We start from the raw sequence: 18,760 nt of genomic DNA, 5'->3' as shown, positions 1-18,760 counted from the left end.
CAGGATTATTGGCATTTACAAATCACATCTCGTAGAATCTGGTGAGCATGGCATCACTGCAAGCCACATGATAAGATGTGAAGGGAACGTTCATGAAAAGGTATGAACTGAAAAGGAAGCAGAGAGTTCAACAATAAAACCTAGGCATCGAAAGGCAGTGATTTTTGTAAGGAAGAGGCTTTTCTTTCTTTAGTTATAGTCAACCTTCTCCTTCCATGGGTTTAACTATCAGTCTTGTTCAATGTAAACACACAAAAAGCAACAGTTCTGTGAGCAACAATGCACCAGGGCCTTTTACTGGTGCTATTCTCCTTTGCACATACACCTATCAAATGATTAAATCTAGAGAGAGAAATACACAGAAAAGTCAACAAGTATATATAAGGGTGCTTCAAAAAGTTTGTGGAAGTGGAATTAAAAGGATGAGTTTATTTTGATGTCAAAAAGATTTTGAAATCCATTCATAGTTTTCATAATACTAATTTGTAGAAAAAATTTTAGCACCACAAACATATTTTATGCAAAGTTTAATTCATACTTTTAATTTTGTTTTTCCATAAACTTTTTGAAGTATGCTCATAGGTAGCACTGACCTATGCTGGCCAATAGAATAATTCAGCAGGAGTTTTCAATGACACAGGAAATGACTGACCAGACTCCTGTGTGATAAGACATCTAAGGTCTTGCTGCTAAAAAGCAGCAAGATATACCAAGCTACTGAGGACAAGATTAACAGCTAACAGAACACATAATTCATCCAGGTTCACTGACCCAGCTGCATGGACATCTGCAGGAATCTGTCAGCACACTCCAGAAAAGGCAAAATGGATTAAGGAAACCTCTACTGTGGATGCTAGCCAAAATTAAGAAGACAGCAAAGAGGCATCCATATGAGGCCAGACAAAGCACTCTACAAATTGGGAGGGAAAAGATTAAGCTATGATATGACTCACATTAATGAGATCACAGGGGAATGAAATCACACTCAGGATAGTTAGCTCACTAAGCTACTATTACTCATCTATCATTTTCAGGGGAAGTATTCCTTAAAACTTGAAAGAGGTGATTTTAAATAACTAATAAAAGTTACTTATTACTTTGCAATGTGGTAATTTGTTCCTTCACTGGTCTAAAAGCTGGTATATGTTAATTATCTAGGTCCAAGAGATGCTTATGTAATTTCACAGTCTGTATAGCTGGATGGTATTACCGAGAGAATCTAACTTTATGGAAACTACATCCTGAAATTTTCAAGAAGGAGGAACCACCAACTTGGCATTATGAATTTTAAATATTACTTATTTAGAAAGAGAGAGAGATCCAATCCACAGCTTCACTCCCCAAATATCCACAATGGGAGCTGCAAACCCAATCCAGGTCTCTCACATTGGTAACTGGAACTTCATTACCTGAGTTATCATTGCTTCCTTCTTGGTCCTGCATGAGCCGGAAGCTACAGTCAGGAGCCAGAACACTCTGATGTGTATATCCTAGCCAGCATCTTAACCACCATGCTAAATGCCTACCCCTGCAAGTGTGGTTTTAGTGCCTCATGGGGGCAGAAATTGGGGTGGATGGACCTCTGATTTGACATAGTAAAACACTATGCGTGTTTTCCTGAAGAAGCCCTCAGCTTTCCCTACTATGAAAAAGCAATGTACCATTTAATTTTTAGACAGGCAATTATACTCAGATAAAAACTTTGGTCTTCTGAAAACATTGCAATAATTATTTCATTAACAAGAAAGGATTATAATACCTTTAACTATAACATTAATAAACCATGACAATTTACATAAGATGAATTATTACATTTCTTAACCATTTACATTGTAAATCTTGAATAAACTTTCTGAGGATCACTTCAACCTTTTATTTGAAACTGAAATTAATTCCAATGCTTCTTTAAAAGTACAAGAGTCATTCTATCTTTCTCTTTGCAACTGTAGCATTAGTAAAGACATGAGCAAAAAGACACAGCCCAAGGCCTTTCCTGATTTCAGACAACCATTAAGTTCTCAGCAAACTCAATTTCTTTAACTTATGAAGTGGGAAAGAGTCAACCCTCACCATTACCCACAGAATCTGTATTTATGCTGTTCCATATGGAAAAACTATCATCTTAGCTCATATGTACCATAAGTACTTCCTGTATTTTAATATTGTCCCTTAGATCTCCTTACTGTATTGAACTGGTGGTACTATGGCTAGGATGAGACAAAGCTACTACAGAGAGAGAGCCGTTATAATTCCTACAAGTTCTTTCACAGTCCATTTTCATCAAAATCCATATTTCCACTCACTCCTTAGTGAACAGAACAAGTCTAAAATAACATTGCCTTGTTTGTGTTTTATTTCCTTTCTATGATGCTTCTTCGCTCTATTGGTGAAAATGCTCTCATAGAGATCCCAAAGAGAAAAGACAAAGAAATAGAAACAGAAGATGGCAAAAAAAAAAAAAAAAAAGCCCCCAAAACAAACAAAAAAACCCATTCAGGTACTTGGAGATATTTGTGAAGAATGCAATCAAAGAATGCCATCAATTATTTCCTCATCTCATAGCAGAGATAAAAGGACCTAAAGTCAATTTTAAAAAAATGTGAGATACATGAACTTTTTCACTACAAAATCACTTGTCCAGGGGCTTATTAAAAATAAAAATCATATATTTTCAAGAATGACTCAAATGAAGCACAAAGTTACACAAATAAATTCACTAAGAATATAGAGAAATGAACAACAAGATAATGTTTCAGTTTATAATTTAAGACATTCTATCAAGTAACAGCTTTAATTTCAGAGTAAGGTAAAACATGAGGAAAATATACATTTACATTTTCTCATGTACCCATTTTAGGAGTACTACTAGCTTTAGAGGCCATGGTCAAAAACAATATATTCAGAACACAGCAACACAGAAGAAAGCAAAGAGAAAAGAAATGGGCTCAAGGAATGTCAACGTTCATACACAACACCTTAAATCCCTTATGACATCAAGTTTCACAGTTTTCAGGAACAGAAAGTGCTATCCCTGATGGCTGGCCTTCAGTATATACACATGATATTATTTCCAAAACTACCATTGTGCCTTATATACATTGCATGGGTTTGTAAATTCTTTTTCCTGATCTATGAGTTGCACATGCAGCCCAAGCATTTCTTTTGCAAAGAGGAATGAAGGCCAAGCAAGACAAAGAATTTGCTGATACATACGTCACTTCCACAATTCTCTGTCAGTCTCCACACCCATTTTAATTACTTCCGTACTGGAAAAACACTTCCCATCTGCATTTTTTCTGATCAATCCAAATCCAAAACCAACACTCTATAAAGCTAGCTAAATAAATGAACGATACTTTCTTTAGGTTCCAAGTGAGGCAGCATTTTCTAACAGTGTCTCCAGTTCACATTTTGTGCTGATACGGCATTTCATTTTAAGCATCAGCCTTTACTTCAGATTTGTTTAGAAAAAAAATCACTTAGCCTCAGGCTTTAAATCTCAATTTCTTGCTCTCCTTCTTTCTTTTCCTATATAGACACACACACACACAAACATATACACACGAATACACACACACATACACACACAGAGGGTGGGAAGGTGGGTGAGAGAATATGAATGTGTGTGATTCTTTTTAAATTATTTAGTTTTATTTTGTTTGAAAAGCAGACAGACGAAGACAGACAGAAAAAGATCTTCTATTTGCTGGTACGCTCCCCAAATGCCTGCCAGGTTAGGCCAAAGCCAGGAGTCCAGAGTTCAATCCCAGTCTCCCACATGAGTGGCAGAAACCTAACCACCGGAACCATCATCTGCTGCTTTCCAGTGTGTATATGATCAGACAGCTGGATCAGTAGCCGAGGAGCCAGGACTTGAACTGGGCACTCTGATATGAGATGTAGGCTTCCAATATGGTATCACACACCTGGCTCTGGGGTTCTTTATAAGCAAAAACAAATGTACTCAGATACAAATGTGCAAAAGTGATGCTGCTGAGAATCTCTAACAAAGGTAAACTTGCTTGTTGGTGCTTTATTTATTTATTTTTTGATAGGTTATAAAAATTGACCTCGGTAGATGCATTAATACATACAATTTTAAGCAATACTTATTTAATGCCTATTTGGTAAGTTCTTGTATCCTTTTTGGGCCACACATTCTCCAGCATATTTTTTTCTCTTCTTCATGTCCCATTACTTCATTAGCTAAGTGCTGGTTTTAGCACTCAGAGATCTGTTAATGGTAAATAAATGCAGGATCCAAGACTAGCTACATCTCTGTGATACTGACATGGACTAGACTGTGGGGACTGGCCATTGTACTGTTAGTCACAGGAGGAGATCAGTCGTTACCCAGGTGCCCAGGGTTGCCCTGAAACAATAAATGATTTCATCTTGCAAATTTTTCTATCTCATATTTTAATAAGGATTATTTAGTTTGCTGCTTGTTTTTGGTATTGAATAGAGTTCTTATAAATTGATTTGCCTAATTTTATGCATTTTCACTACAGTTTAGGAAATGTTAGAAGCAGCTAACCCATGGTAACCAACCACTGATTTGTAGGAACTCTAGTCATTTTTCAATTTATGGAGATATATAATCAAATAATAAAATATATTTTATTTTATTTTTAAAGATTTACTTATTTATTTGAAAGAGTTCCAAAGAAAGGAAGAGACAGAGAAGGAGATCTTCCATCCAGTGGTTCCCTCCCCAGATGGCCACAATGGCTATGGCGGGGCCAGATGGAGGCCAATAGCTTCTTCCAGGTCTCCCACGTGGGTAGTAGGGGCCCGAACAACTGGGTCACCTTCCACTGCTTTCTCAGGCCATTAGCACGGAGGTCAATCAGAAATGGAGCAGCCAGACTTGAACTGCCAATATGGGATGCTGGTGCCACAGGAGGTGGCTTTACCTGTTATGCTACTATGCCAGCCCCAGTAAAACACATTTTAAAGAGTCTTTAAAAACAGCCTTTTCATCTTAAAAATAAATTGTACTTCTAAGGCCACATGGTCTGGAATTTTTCTAAATAAAAAAGAACAATGTACTTCCAGGCTTCAACACACTGAACCCTAAACATTTCTGTTTCTTCTCTAACTTATTGATACCTCTTGTGAACACTGAGTCAGTTTGGTAGCTTTCTGCTTGTTTAATATTTACATAAGTGTCATATTATCTGTCCAATAATACTGAGGGAGTGACCTTAAGCGTAAAAAATATAATATAAAATATTACTATTACAGATGTTTTTCCTATTAACCCTCAAGGCACATTACTTGTAAAGATTGTATACTTAGTTAGGTAATCCTTGCAAAGCAAATCATGGATAAGTAGCTCAGAGAGGTCAGGAAAATGACTGAAAGGAAGTGCCTATATGGAACAGAGGCCCAGTCTTCCTTTCTCTGCACACAATCTAGAATTATGCTGCTTGGCAGAAAAAACAATGCAATGGTTCATCCATTTCCTAAAGCTCCAATGAGCTAAAATTATTTGTCTCCACTTTGATAGCTAATTACAAAGAACAAAGATCAAATATCAAAAATTCTTTATCATATCATACGTTCTTAATGATTCAAAGGAAAGACAGTACACTCATTTTAATGTAGGATATGTAAGAGTCAATGATAGGGTTATCACACTGCAAGAAAGATACACAGAAAGAACTACTAAAACTGTATATGGACTTCATATAATATTAACTTTCTCTCCAAATGGAAAACACGGAACTTAGATCCTCATTGTTTTATTGTACCAAGAAAATCACTACTGCTACATTCATATACACCTACATACATTCATATGCTGGAATTTAGAACAAAACAAAGACCTATCTCACATTTAAATACAACTTTCTTAATGTAACAGATTAAGTCATATCATTAATAACATACCAAGAGGATATGACTACTATTGACACGGTATCTATAATACTTTTATTGTGCTTTTAAAACTGAGGCCTGGATTTTTAAATGAAATATAGACCTAAAAAAAAAACCTGCTGAGTATCTGGTCCAAACAGAACCAACTAAATGGTACTAAATTCCTGTATTAATTGTGTTTATCACATTAACTAATCATTTCTAAAAGCTCCAAATAATCAATAAGAGAATGCCAAGTTTATGTTGAGTTTTCTTATTTGATAGCAGTCACAAAAATCTAGTAATATTTCACTAGAAAGGAAAATAAACATACTTCCATTTTGGTAAACACAGATTTGACAGTTATTCAGTGTCTGGCACAATTTCATCTGTGAATACATTTTAAGAAGAGATTAGAATGAAAAACTAAGATAAACTTAAAATAATGAATGATAAGAGTATCTTTTCAAGTACTTCCAGAGATGTTTATGTTATTGTTCTTTAAAACTCATTCAATCACAGACCTTTTTACTTCTGTTAGGACTGATGGTGTCCTAGCCAGTACCATAAACCATTTCCATACAGAAAACTTCTTAAGGAAAATCAGTGGTTCAAGTCTCTTGTATCCAGTACTCAGTATAACATCTTGCTAGTTCCCTAAAATTGAAATTTTTCTTAATGAAGTCCTAGTCTTCATTTTACTGTACCTGGAATTCTGAGGTTCTGAAACATCGGATTCTGTGCACGTTTTCTTTACCTGCAAGGAAAGAGTACAAGTTATTCTCATATGAAAACACAACTTTCTCATGTAGGCTCAGGCACTTGTTAAATCTGAAGTGCACAGAGCTCTGCTCACCATGATCTCTATAATATACTCCCCATATTTTACAGCAACAGCACGTGGTACTAAATAGCAGATTTCATTATTATCCCATGAACAGCTGCCAAATGTACTTCCCTGGACTCTGTAAGTTTGTAAAATGTTCAGCTAAAATAGCTGGGGCTAGCCTTGCGAGGAACAAAGAAACCAAAGAACCATGTTTCCCACTTAGGAACTAGAAAGCCATACTGTTCTCAATCTACCAAGAAGTGTTTTTCCAATTGATGCTGCTCTGTCTCCTACTAAAGCACACAATAATAAACACCAGGCTCTGGGGCAAAGCACAGTGTTAGCTAAAACACTCGTATATTAATTTTCATCTTCTCAATCCAGTCACTGTGTGTTTTATATATGTCTCAGCATATCAATTAAGTTTAGGCATTGCTTATAGAAGTCTCACATATATTTGCAGTGTATTTCACAGACCATATTTCAATTTTGTGGTTTTAACTCACAAAAGGTTACGGAATGAGAACAACTTTTTCCTTCGGGGGCACACTATCCATTTCTGGACAGAAGTAGGAGGTACATCCTTTAAGATAAGGGAGAGCACAAATCCACCACCTTTCACAATTCAACTTCCAGCATAGAAGTTCGTCTGATTAAAATGGCCCTGAAAGTGTGTTTTCTGCAGAATATTCAGTTGACATAGAAAATGTACAAAGTGCATTTACAGGCCACTGTATGTGTACATACTGCAGCTCCCTGCCTATGCCCTACCTTGGCTTAGAAGTGAAAAAAAAAAAAAAACCCTATGTATTTTCTTTCAATTCCAAGCCTTCATTTTTATAATCTGGGAAATCAATTGTTTCCTTGTTTTACTGTATTCTCTTTTGTATTCTGTGTGTACACTGACACAGTATAAAAATAAAATTTAACAAAGAGATTGTCATCTTGCCTTATTATGTAATGCCTTCTATGCCCTTCACATGGCACTCAGCACCATGGGATGGAGAAGTAAAGAAGTATTTATAAGCAAAATTAGGGGAAAACAAAGAAGCAAAGGAAATGGAGGGAATATTTTCCTTAAGATGCAAACACAAAATCCACTCAATTCTTTTGTCTGTTAAAAATGTGTCCAAGAAAAATAAGAAAAAGGACACCAGAAAAAAAAAAAAAAACTCTTCCTTCCCACTGGCTCATTTCAATGATTTATCACCATATAAACATACCTCAAAATCTTTGTAGAAAAATGGAGTTAAAAGATAAGCTTATGTTGGTGCAAAAATATTTTAATCAATGCACTTTTTTATAATATGTATTTTTTCCTTGAACTCTCTGAAGACCTCATGTACATTTGCTTTCATAAGAATTGAAGTGAAATGGACACTATGAGAAACAGTGACTTGATCAGCCCTTGTCCTGACTGTTGATAAACAACTTAATACTTTATCTCTTTTAGTATTTTTTTGTCCTACTTAAAACTATTGGTTGAACTCTGTAATTAACACACAATTATTCTTAGGTGTTTAAATTTAACTGAAAAGTGATCTCTGTTCAATATAAGAGTGGGAATAAGAGAGGGAGGAGATGTACAATTTGGGACATGCTCAAGCTGACTTGCCCCAAATGGTGGAGTTAGAAATGTGCCAGGGGATTCCAATCCAATCCCATCAAGGTGGCATGTACCAATGCCATCTCACTAGTCCAAGTGATCAGTTTCAGTTCACAACTGATCATACTGATAAGTCTAAGAGTCAAAGAGATCACATAAACAAGACTAGTGTCTGCTAATATTATCTAATAGAATTAAGAAGGAGAGAATGATCCAACATGGGAAGCAGGATACACAGCAGACTAATAGAATGGCAGATGCCCTAAACAGCACTCTGGCCTCAGAATTAGCCCTTAAGGCATTCAGATCTGGCTGAAGAGCCCATGAGAGTATTTTAGGCATGGAAAGCCAAGACACTCTGGAAAAAAAAAAAAAAAAAACCTAAATGAAAGATCTCTGTGAGTGAGATCCCAGTGGAAAGAACGGGCCATCAAAGAAGGAGGTACCTTTCTCTGAAGGGAGGAGAGAAGTTCCACTTTGAATATGACCTTGTCTAAATAAGATCGGATTTGGCGAACTCAAAAGGCTTCCATTAGCCTTGGCAACTCATGACAAGAGCCTAGGGTGATTACTGATGCCATAAACAAGAGTGTCAAATTGTTAAGTCAACAACAGGAGTCACTGTGCACTTACTCCTCTTGTAGGATCTCTGTCCTTAATGTGTTGTACAATGTGAATTAATGCTATAATTAGTACTCAAACAGTATTTTACATTTTATGTTCTGTGTGGGTGCCAACTGCTGAAATCTTTACTTAATATATACTAAATTGATCTTCTGTATATAAAGCAAATTGAAAATGAATCTTGATGTGAATGGAATGGGAGAGGGAGTGGGAGATGGGAGGGGTGCTGGTGAGAGGGAAGTTATGGGGGGGGAAAGCCACTGTAATCCATAAACTGTACTTTGGAAATTTATATTTATTAAATAAAAGTTAAAAAAATTAAAGAAAGAATTTTACACTGAAATTAATTTCACTTTCCACAAATCTTTTGAAATACTCTAATACATGACCTACCCGATAAACAGACAGAGATTACTCCAAAGTGAATATGCCTTTCCTCAAGACCAGGATGATCTGCCTCTGGAACTGACGGGAGAAATCTCCAGGCCAACACAGGCAGAGCCGACTGACTCCTAACAACAACCAGGAAAGCTTACTGTAGTTTTAAAACAATGTACCCTTTCTCTAATATCCATAGCTTACTAATGCTTGCTCTCCAAACAATTTACCAGGGGAGGGCTTGTTATTTTAATTTATTCTCAAAGCAGTAACTGTAGATGCAGAGAACAGATCTATTGGTTTTTTGCTCTCTTGCACCCATAGAATCCCAGGCTATAACTTATGTTTAATAAGCCCATGATGAAAGGATGAATTAGATATTCTTCTAGATATGGCTAGATTTATGCCTTCATCAAAGAAGGTTTTTAAGCATTTCACTGGTTCATGGTCATGACAAAAGAATGAGTATTTCACACTCATGAGGCTCTTCAGAGAAATCATGTTAGCAAGCATGTATACATGAAAAGAACTCAGAATTTAACCTTTGGGCAAAGAAGAACATTGAAGTGTTTTAGGAAGCAAAATAAGTAGAGATGGTACAGAAGAAAATGTGGAAGGTGGGGAGCAGATGAAGGCTGACAAACAAGAACCTAATGCAGCCACAGAGAACACAAACTCTGTGACAGCAGACATCATGGATCATTACACCGACAGGCTTGATGGATGTTTCCCAAATACTAGTTTGCTAAGTGAATCATTAAGTCTTCCAGTGAGAGATGGTGAAGACATGAATTAAGACAAGAAGGCACAGGAGAAATGAGAGGATGTTTTCCAACAAATAGTTTTGAGACAGAATTAACAGAATATCATAACTGATTGAAGCCAAGTATTAAATGGACTATGATGTGACCTTTTTATCTGTCCTTGAAAAGAAATTTTTAACAGACCCAAGACAAAGAGAATATTAGTTTATTGCTCTTCAAATTTCTTCGGGACTTTATCTTATTTCTGAAATAATGAAGAAAAGTTAAATGAATCATTAAGAATCTTAGAGTCATGATCACAGAAATTAGAAGTCAAATGGAGATTTTTCATATTAATGGAACGTCATTAAATGGCAACTGTTGAATCATATATGTTATGGAAGAATATTCTTACAGGATACACAATTCTTTTGTCTTCAGTGATTATCAATTTAACTTTTGAATTTATTTTGAATAAAATGGAAACAAGCAGGCCAAGAAATGTAGAATTTTGTACATATAATTTCAATTCAAATCTTTTTAAGAATGTTTATTTATCTGAGAAGAAAAGAGAGACAGAGAGAGAGCACATTCACCCATCTGCTAATTTACTTGCCAAATGCCCTGGAGCCAGAAAATCAATCCAGCTGTCCTTGACTGTTTGCTGCTTCCCAGATTATGTATGAGCAGGAAGCTGGAATTGTGAGCGGAGCTGGGTATCAAACTCAGGTACTCAGTGGTGCCTTAATCACTGGGCCAAACCCTACTTCCAAATTCTTTTAGTTTTCATAAGACACACAAGAAGGTGAAAAAAGACATATAGTCTCACGTGCATTTAACTGACTGAAATAAAGTACACTTTAACCTACTTAATGTCTATCAGAGAAATTATAAAATTTCATACAAATTTCAAAGCATGATGAAAAACAAGTTATTTTAAGAAAAGTAGCTATTAGTATTCAATGAACATGTAAATATCAAGAAAGGGAATTTTTGGACAAAGAAATGAATGCATAACAGATAAATTATTTGTGTCTATTATATGCCAACAATGTTCAAGTGGATATTATTTTTCCAATTCCCATGTGATTATACTGAGATTCAGAAAGGTGAACCTGCAAGGAATTTGTATACATACTTCAAATTCAGATCTTTGATGGCATTTTAACCAGTAGAAGCTAAGAACTTCAAGCAATTCAACCAAACAGCCACTAACCACATGTGGCTATTAAAGTGAAACGTAGCAGGTCTGAATTGAGATGTGGTCTAAGTACAAAAGGCGTGCTCTGTTGAAAAGTGTGTGAATAAAGGAAAGTAAGATCTCTCAGTATTTTTTACATTGAGGAACAAAATGATATTTTGGATGTACCAGACTAAATAAAATAATTTCCTCTGTTTCTTTTTACTTTTCTGATTTGGCCACTTAGAAATTTAAAGTACAATGGCACTTGCATCATTTTTCTATTGACCAGCACTAACCTAGAGGAAGAGACAGTCAATAAATAAGTAAACTGACAAACAAAGAGGATGGTGTCAGCAAGGCTAATTTCTGAGAAGGAAACAAAACAGAACAAAGGACCAGAGAAGACTGGTTAACAATATTACATTACATAGACAATTAAAAAATATCATTTTTTTTGAAATCCTCTCAAGATTTTAGGGCTGCATTTACATGAGTAACATAAAATGTACTTAAATAAAGGTATCAAGAATGTGGGATTTGTTTCTGAAAAATCATGCCAGCCTCCAATGTCTGGAAAATATATGTACAAAATATCATACTCTCTAGAATGTTTTGCACCATGACTATTACATTCACATATAAAAATCAACTTTAAGCTTTTTCAAATTTTCTAACCATTGGGTACTTGGAGAAGCTCACAATCTTTTGAGTAGAAATCAAATTAATTCATATAAAGGATTATAAGCAAGAACAAATTTCTTCTAACTCATCCACCATCTTCTCACAAAGCTGGGATTAATTATCTTAATTAGTTTCTACTTAATCTTTTGATTTATAATTCCTGAAATAACATACTTTTTAAATGTAGAGGATGGAAAAATCAGAAAAGACATTTTCAAATGACTTATTTTGAAATTCCACTCTAATTATTAAGTTTTAGAACAAATTATACAGTGATAACAGGAGATCAATTCTCCAACTGAAAATCCAACAGGAAAACTTCAAAAATCAAAGTTCTCTGATATAATGAATACCATTATAAATATTTTATGGGTAGTATGAAAGGCAATATTTATGTATTCACTGAACTCTGTAGGAAAGAAAATTTAGATTAGATTTGAATGCATATTATTCAAGGAAAACATGGACAAACACATAGATATCAAATTTATTCCAAAAATGCAAATTACATTGTAGATTTGAAGTAGGCAGGCATACAGGTTGGAGTTGATCAGATTTGTGAACTGGAAGACCATGCCCCTATGTGACCTCATGCTCCTACCTGATGCCTTTGCCACGCCCTTGTGTGGCCTCATTCCCCTACCTGGCCGTACCCGGGTGCCCACCAGCCAATCAGGTTAATTGACCACTCCCCTTTGGAGTGGGTTAAAAGCCTGGGGCACAGTGTGCCCAGGCTGCTCTTTTTCCCTGGCCTCTTGCAAGGAAGGGGCTTGCTGTAGCCCCACGCCTCCAGGGCACATGGCCTTCGGGCCATGTGCTCTAGGCTTCCTGGCCTAGATGCTCATCTACCTGGCTGGTTCCTGGTGCTCGGTATGGACCCCCCATTCGCTTCTCTCTCCTAAATAAAGCTCTCACTCTCCTATGCACCTTTCTTACTAAATAAAAGCTTAAAACGTACCATGCTGCCTCGTTTATCTGTGCCGGTATTTAGAATTCTTCTCTAAATATTAGGCAAGAACCCTCTTGGGCTTATTAATATCGGGGATTTAGTAATAAGCCCGTGGCGAAATCGTAAGGCACCCCAAATTCTGGTAGTACATGTGGCACCCCGGCTAGCATTTCTATGGAACTTTAAGGGGCCACATTTTAGTGTGAATTTTAGGGGGTCTTGTCTGATATCAGATTCATGCATATCCAGCACTTTGTAAACACAAGAAGTGATACATAATTATTGTTAATAAACATTTAGACATAAAAGGTGTATTTCAAATCCAAATACCTTAAAATGTGAATCCAACTGAATAAATGATATTTATAAAAATACTATGTAGTATCAATGCCCAGAGTCTTTGATGAATGGATACTCCATAAAAAGTGTTTTATGATTAATCTGAATAAAATCACTATAAATAATTGCCTGATAAAGGACAGTAGCTTAATTTATCTTTAGATTCCGATTTAGCGAAAATGCAAGACATCTTGCAACATAAATGGATATGTGATTTTTATATTTTCTAACATTTAGAAATTGGTCACATTAGAATTTTAAATTAAATGTGAAATTTAAAAATATATTCTTATAATTATCCCAGCTTTATTTCAGGCGTGTGCAGTATGTTCTCATTTAACCATCTTAATTTTCATCACATTAACTTTTAAAAAACTGAAAACAAACTGATATCAGAGTTTTCTGGGGTTCCCCCAGTCACTCTGGTCACTAGACAATAACATTAAATAAATATAAATTAAAATACATCCTTTCCTACTCTACTTCGGAAAGCATGTGGTAACATCAGTAAGTATAGAAACAGGTATATGAATTCACTTAAGAACTGAGTACAAATAATAATGGAGTATTCAACAAAATATTTAATTTTTGCAATTCTGTACAATGTTTACTCACTATAGTGTAAGAATATAAGTGTTCATTACTAAATATAATATCTAATAGTAATAATACCCTAGGACATAATGTAAGATACACATACTTTTGTGGGATAACCTGTGATTATTTTTAGAATCAAGTAAAAACAATTTATGCTGTGAAGACCACAGCAGAATTATTATACTGCTAGGCCTGACATATACAGCCCTGTAGATACCACTATCCAACCATTTTAAACTAAAATGTCTTTGAATAAGGCCTAGAATACATATTTTATATATGTTGTAATTAACCTCTTTGAAAAACTAAAAACATAAAAAACCTTCTGAACTCAAAAGTTGTCACAGTTTTTAAAAATTACATCTATATTTTAATATGTCTATACAAATGTCAGAGGCTTTTCAAGGAAAACAAAACATTGTCTTGGCAGTTGGTGATCAAAACAAAATGTTGGAACTAGATTTTATAAAATTGAAATATTAAATAATGTAAAACTGTTTACTAAGTACCATTTTCCTTAGAAACAAAGTCCTGTGGCTCTGAAATTTATCCACTTTGAAACCCTGTTCATGGAGTCATGGAATGTGCTTGGGCCCTCTTTTTCCTTAGTATATCCCTTTCAACCTCTTTATCATTCTTTACCCAGGCTTCTCTCTGACAACACCAAGTCTCAGTTTCCAAAAATCCAAGCTACAACTGATTTCTGGTAAAAGTGAGAGAACATAGAACTGCATTTCTGTTTCTATTTGCATTCAAAGGAAAATTGCCTTAACTGTTATTTTTTAAACACTTTTTTTTTTTTAAATGCAGAGTGACAGAAGGGGGGGGGTGGGTGGAATCTTCCATCCATCAACTAGTTCACGCCCTCAATTGCCTACAATAGCCATAGCTCTGCCATGCCTCAGCCAGAAGCCAAGAATTCCATTTAGAATTCCTATGTGGTGGCAGGAACCCGAGTACTTAGGCCATCATCTGTTGCCTACCTGGCACATTAGAAGGAAGCTGGATAAGAAGTGGAGGCAGGATTCAGTCACAGGCACTACCATATGGTATACAGTTGTCCCAAGTAGTGGTTTCACTCACTATACCAACTCCCACAACCCTTCTCTAACTGCTGAATGCTAAAGATGCAATTAAAATTCTATATTTAAGTCAACAATAGACAAAATAATATATAAGAACACATGTGTGTCAGGCACTGTGGTGCAGCAGGTTAAAACACTGCTTGGGATGCCTACAGAGTGAGGTTCCAGTTTGGATATTCTGCTGCCTATCCAGTCCCTGCTAAGGCACCTGGGAAGCAGTGGATGATGGCTCAAGTACTTAAGTCCCTGCCACCCATATGGGAGACCCAGATGGAGTTCCTGGCTTCAGCTTGATCCAGTCCTTGCTGTAGCGGCTAATTAAGAAATGAACCAGAAGATGGAAGCTTGCTCTGTTACTCTGCCTCAGGGTTAATAAATGAAAACCTTCCTCCAAAAACCGGAAGTCAAAATTACTTTACCCTTCTAGAATTAGGCTGTCCCGGGCAAAATCTCACTTAACTGACTCTGACTTAGCTGACTCTGACTTCCCTGACTGATTTGGGGGAGGAAGGTTAGATAAAATCACACATACCAGCAGAAACTATGTTTTAAGTGAAAGAATCCTGTGGTCTATAACTCCTCATCAACTATGAATGTCAAAATAATTTTCTAATTGAGAGTTTGTAGCAAGGTTGAAAAGCAACTTAATACCAAAACACAGGAAAATAAAGAATAATTATTTATGTACAGTACACAGCTATTAAAACAAATGTCAAAGCACATTAACCTTTCAAGTCCTAAAACACATATCTCTGTAAGTATGCCATCATGGTCCCTTGTCACCTGCCAAAAACACCATATTGCTGCATGAATTATTAAAGAAAATTTCAAAACTCCTTCTAATGATATGTTGTTTCCATATTACCCAACAGACCAAAGGTAACTCAGTCCTTAAAATGTCACAAAAGGAACCTTAAGATGCCTTAAAATATCACATTACAGCTCACAGAAAAGCCCCTCTACTCTATGTGTGGTAATGAAAATCAATTGTCCAGCCTTCATACTGTGCATAAATTTTAAACAAAAATATGGAAATAATTTTTTCTTACAAATGTGCCTTATAAACACATCAAGATGTATTTGCCCATGTTGCTTGGTTTCCTTTATACCCTTTGTTTACATGTTTGTTGGTAGTCCTGTGTGTCACCAGAAAGCTAAATTCTTGTATTGGAACAAAAACAAAAAAGGAAGATGGAATATTCTATTCCAAGATGCTAATCATAATTTAATGAGCATAGCGTTAATTTGGTAGAATCCCGTGCAATTAAATTGAAATTGCTGATTCTACTGTACTTCTCCACACTGCTTCAGGAATAATGATTCCCTTGTATTACCTACAACAGTCTAACTTTAGATTGCCTTCCAGTTAAGTGAAGATTTGAGAATTCTCACAAATAATTCTTTAAAAATAATCTTAAAAGAATTTACTCTCATCCCCGAAATACAGAAAACTTGTTTATGTCTTAAGCAACATCTTATACATCTTTCTTTCTTTTTCTTTTTTTCCTTTTAAAGGTACTGGAATGTTTTGGCCACAAGGTTAAGAAAAACTTCCCCATTCATCATTACCTGCCAAGCACAACAGGACCCCAGACAACCCAGACCTTTACCACTTAACAAATTCAGCTCATCTTAGTCATGAAACTTCAAAAGAATCTGGCTACAGGCACAGACTAGATATCACATGTTCTAAAAACAGCAATATCAATCATTATGCAACATACTCTATTGCACAAAAAACATTATTTGCCTATTAGCAATAACCAATAACCACCCTTTCCAAATTAACAATAATTGACTATGGAGATGTTCTGGTTTATCAATATAAAATTGTTGAACTCATAGGTAGAAGTTTGTTAAAGTCTCTCTTGAGCTTGTGTGTGTATCCGCACATACATAGGCATGCATATACATACACTGTGTGCACATATATGCAAAGGATATTTTCAATGGCTACTTAAAGGCTCTCCTAATACTCCTAATAGTATCACCATAACTTTTAAGGAAATTGAGAATTTTTTTAACTGTAAAAATATATTGATAGACTGCAAAAAATAAAATTTTAAAGGCAATTTTCAACTGAACAGCATATTTCTGATATAAACGTAAATGTTTTTGGCATAGCATTTTGATAAAATAAGTATAAACAGCTATATCTTCAAATTTTTAAGCTGTCTCATTAAAATAACTTTTATAAACACATAATTTTGAAATGTGGGTTGGCATCTTTATTTTTCTGTTTAAAATTAAACTCTATAGAAAAAGAAAAACATATGTGTAACATGTTGCATTTTAACCTGGTATGTTTCATAACATTGCAGCAGCACTTTTGAGTTTTCAGATCTATCGTTAAATAGTTTTATATTGGCTCTATCGTACCTGAGCATTGCTATTAAAAAGCTTATAAATCACCTGTCCTCCAATTTTAATCCTAAAATGAAATTCTTTGTAGCCAGAATATAATAAAACACAAATAGAAGCATAATTTACATACTGAAAATGCAAATTATGAGAGCTCTGTTTGAGTAGATTTTCTATCAACTTAAATTAACAATTTGAATTACCTGAAAGCTATAAAGAGCTTATGAGAAAACAGCTCCATGTGAAATATATTTCACACATACGATTATGTGGTCAGAAGAAACAGCCTCATTAACTGGGGTAACTTCAAGTAAAAATTAGACCATTTCTTCCAAGAATTTTTAAATGCAAAACTTGATTGCCTACATGGACATGCAGTTAGGCAGTTAACTTGACAATTTCTGTGGCCCTATATATCTGTTTATACCTCTGAGGGCTCTGGTCATTCTACATAGAAAATAATGCACCCAATAAGAGAACTCAAGGGTTAAAGAGTAAAGGATTGTAGATTAGGCCTATCTGTAGCGAATGTCTCATTCTTGGTAAACCTAATAAATAATTGAGATATACTTTCAATTTTTTCCTCTTTGACCTCAATTAAAATGGCTTTCTGGAGAGCTTGTTCTAAGGACAATGGAGCCCGGTTTCCTCAGTGCACACTTATGAAGTCATCTGGCTTTTGTATTTCTTCAACAGCTGCATCACCTTTAACATTGGCTTACACAATTTCCCTACAGGAAAATGTGTGGCTGCCCTTGGACGCACACAACCACCTTTCTTCAGCAGGGTGGCTGGGAACGACCTCACAAAGTCAGAGCACACAATTCTGAAAATTCTAACCGCATTCATCTATAAAGAAATTGGATAAGGAAAGAGAGAAAGTGGAGATAAAAGCCTGGCTGCTTTCTCCCTCCACCTCCCGCATAAGAAGTTAAAACCTAAAGCACTGCATGACTATAGCTGTGGGAATTTGCATTCTTTTGGGTCATTTTTGAAAACTGAACTTTCGGTTAGAAAACAGACAAAAAGCAAAATTAGGTGGTGCGACATCACTGATGAAATCGCACGGCGTTTCAGTGAATGGTCCCTGCAGCTAAGAAAAGCAGCAGGAAACTGGATAATGCTGACTGACGCTCAGGCGACCCTGGAAACCCAACAGGAAAACTTATTGGCTCGGATGATTTATCCTCGCTTTCCTGAAACAGGTTCCCTAAACAGTCTAACTCTGGCAGTAAATCAGTTTTCACAGATACTTAGAAGGGGATATTTTCTCCTCCTGAATTGTTTTTTTTTTTTTTCCTCACAAGAAGAATAATACCGACATAGCTAACCTTACTTCCCTTGTGTTGAATGAAACTACTCTTTAAGACGGTGTTACTATTGTGAAAATTCACTCACATCTCTGTCCCCTCACGCCGCAAAACAACAGTTTTCACTTGAGACTCCAGAATGCAATGATACACTTAGTCCATTTCAACCAAGTATGCCAATGCTTCTCAGTCAAGGTCTGAATCAAAGTACAT

General features: G+C 35.7%; 1 protein-coding gene across 4 annotated transcripts in view; it reads right to left on the bottom strand.

Annotated features, from left to right (window-relative positions):
- The window catches only part of EYA4 (EYA transcriptional coactivator and phosphatase 4), a 291,369-nt gene that overhangs the window by 126,848 nt on the left and 145,761 nt on the right, over window positions 1-18,760 (bottom strand). For all 4 annotated transcript variants that reach the window (XM_062186786.1, XM_062186787.1, XM_062186788.1 and 1 more), the window contains exon 3: window positions 6,570-6,619. In XM_062186786.1, coding sequence (XP_062042770.1) covers window positions 6,570-6,619 — 50 coding nt within the window. The remainder of the gene's footprint in view (window positions 1-6,569; window positions 6,620-18,760) is intronic.

Source organism: Lepus europaeus, chromosome 3 (assembly GCF_033115175.1).
Source record: "Lepus europaeus isolate LE1 chromosome 3, mLepTim1.pri, whole genome shotgun sequence".
Classification (NCBI taxonomy): domain Eukaryota; kingdom Metazoa; phylum Chordata; class Mammalia; order Lagomorpha; family Leporidae; genus Lepus; species Lepus europaeus.
Note: the sequence above shows the minus strand (reverse complement) of the source record. Positions and strands in the feature narration are given on the sequence as shown.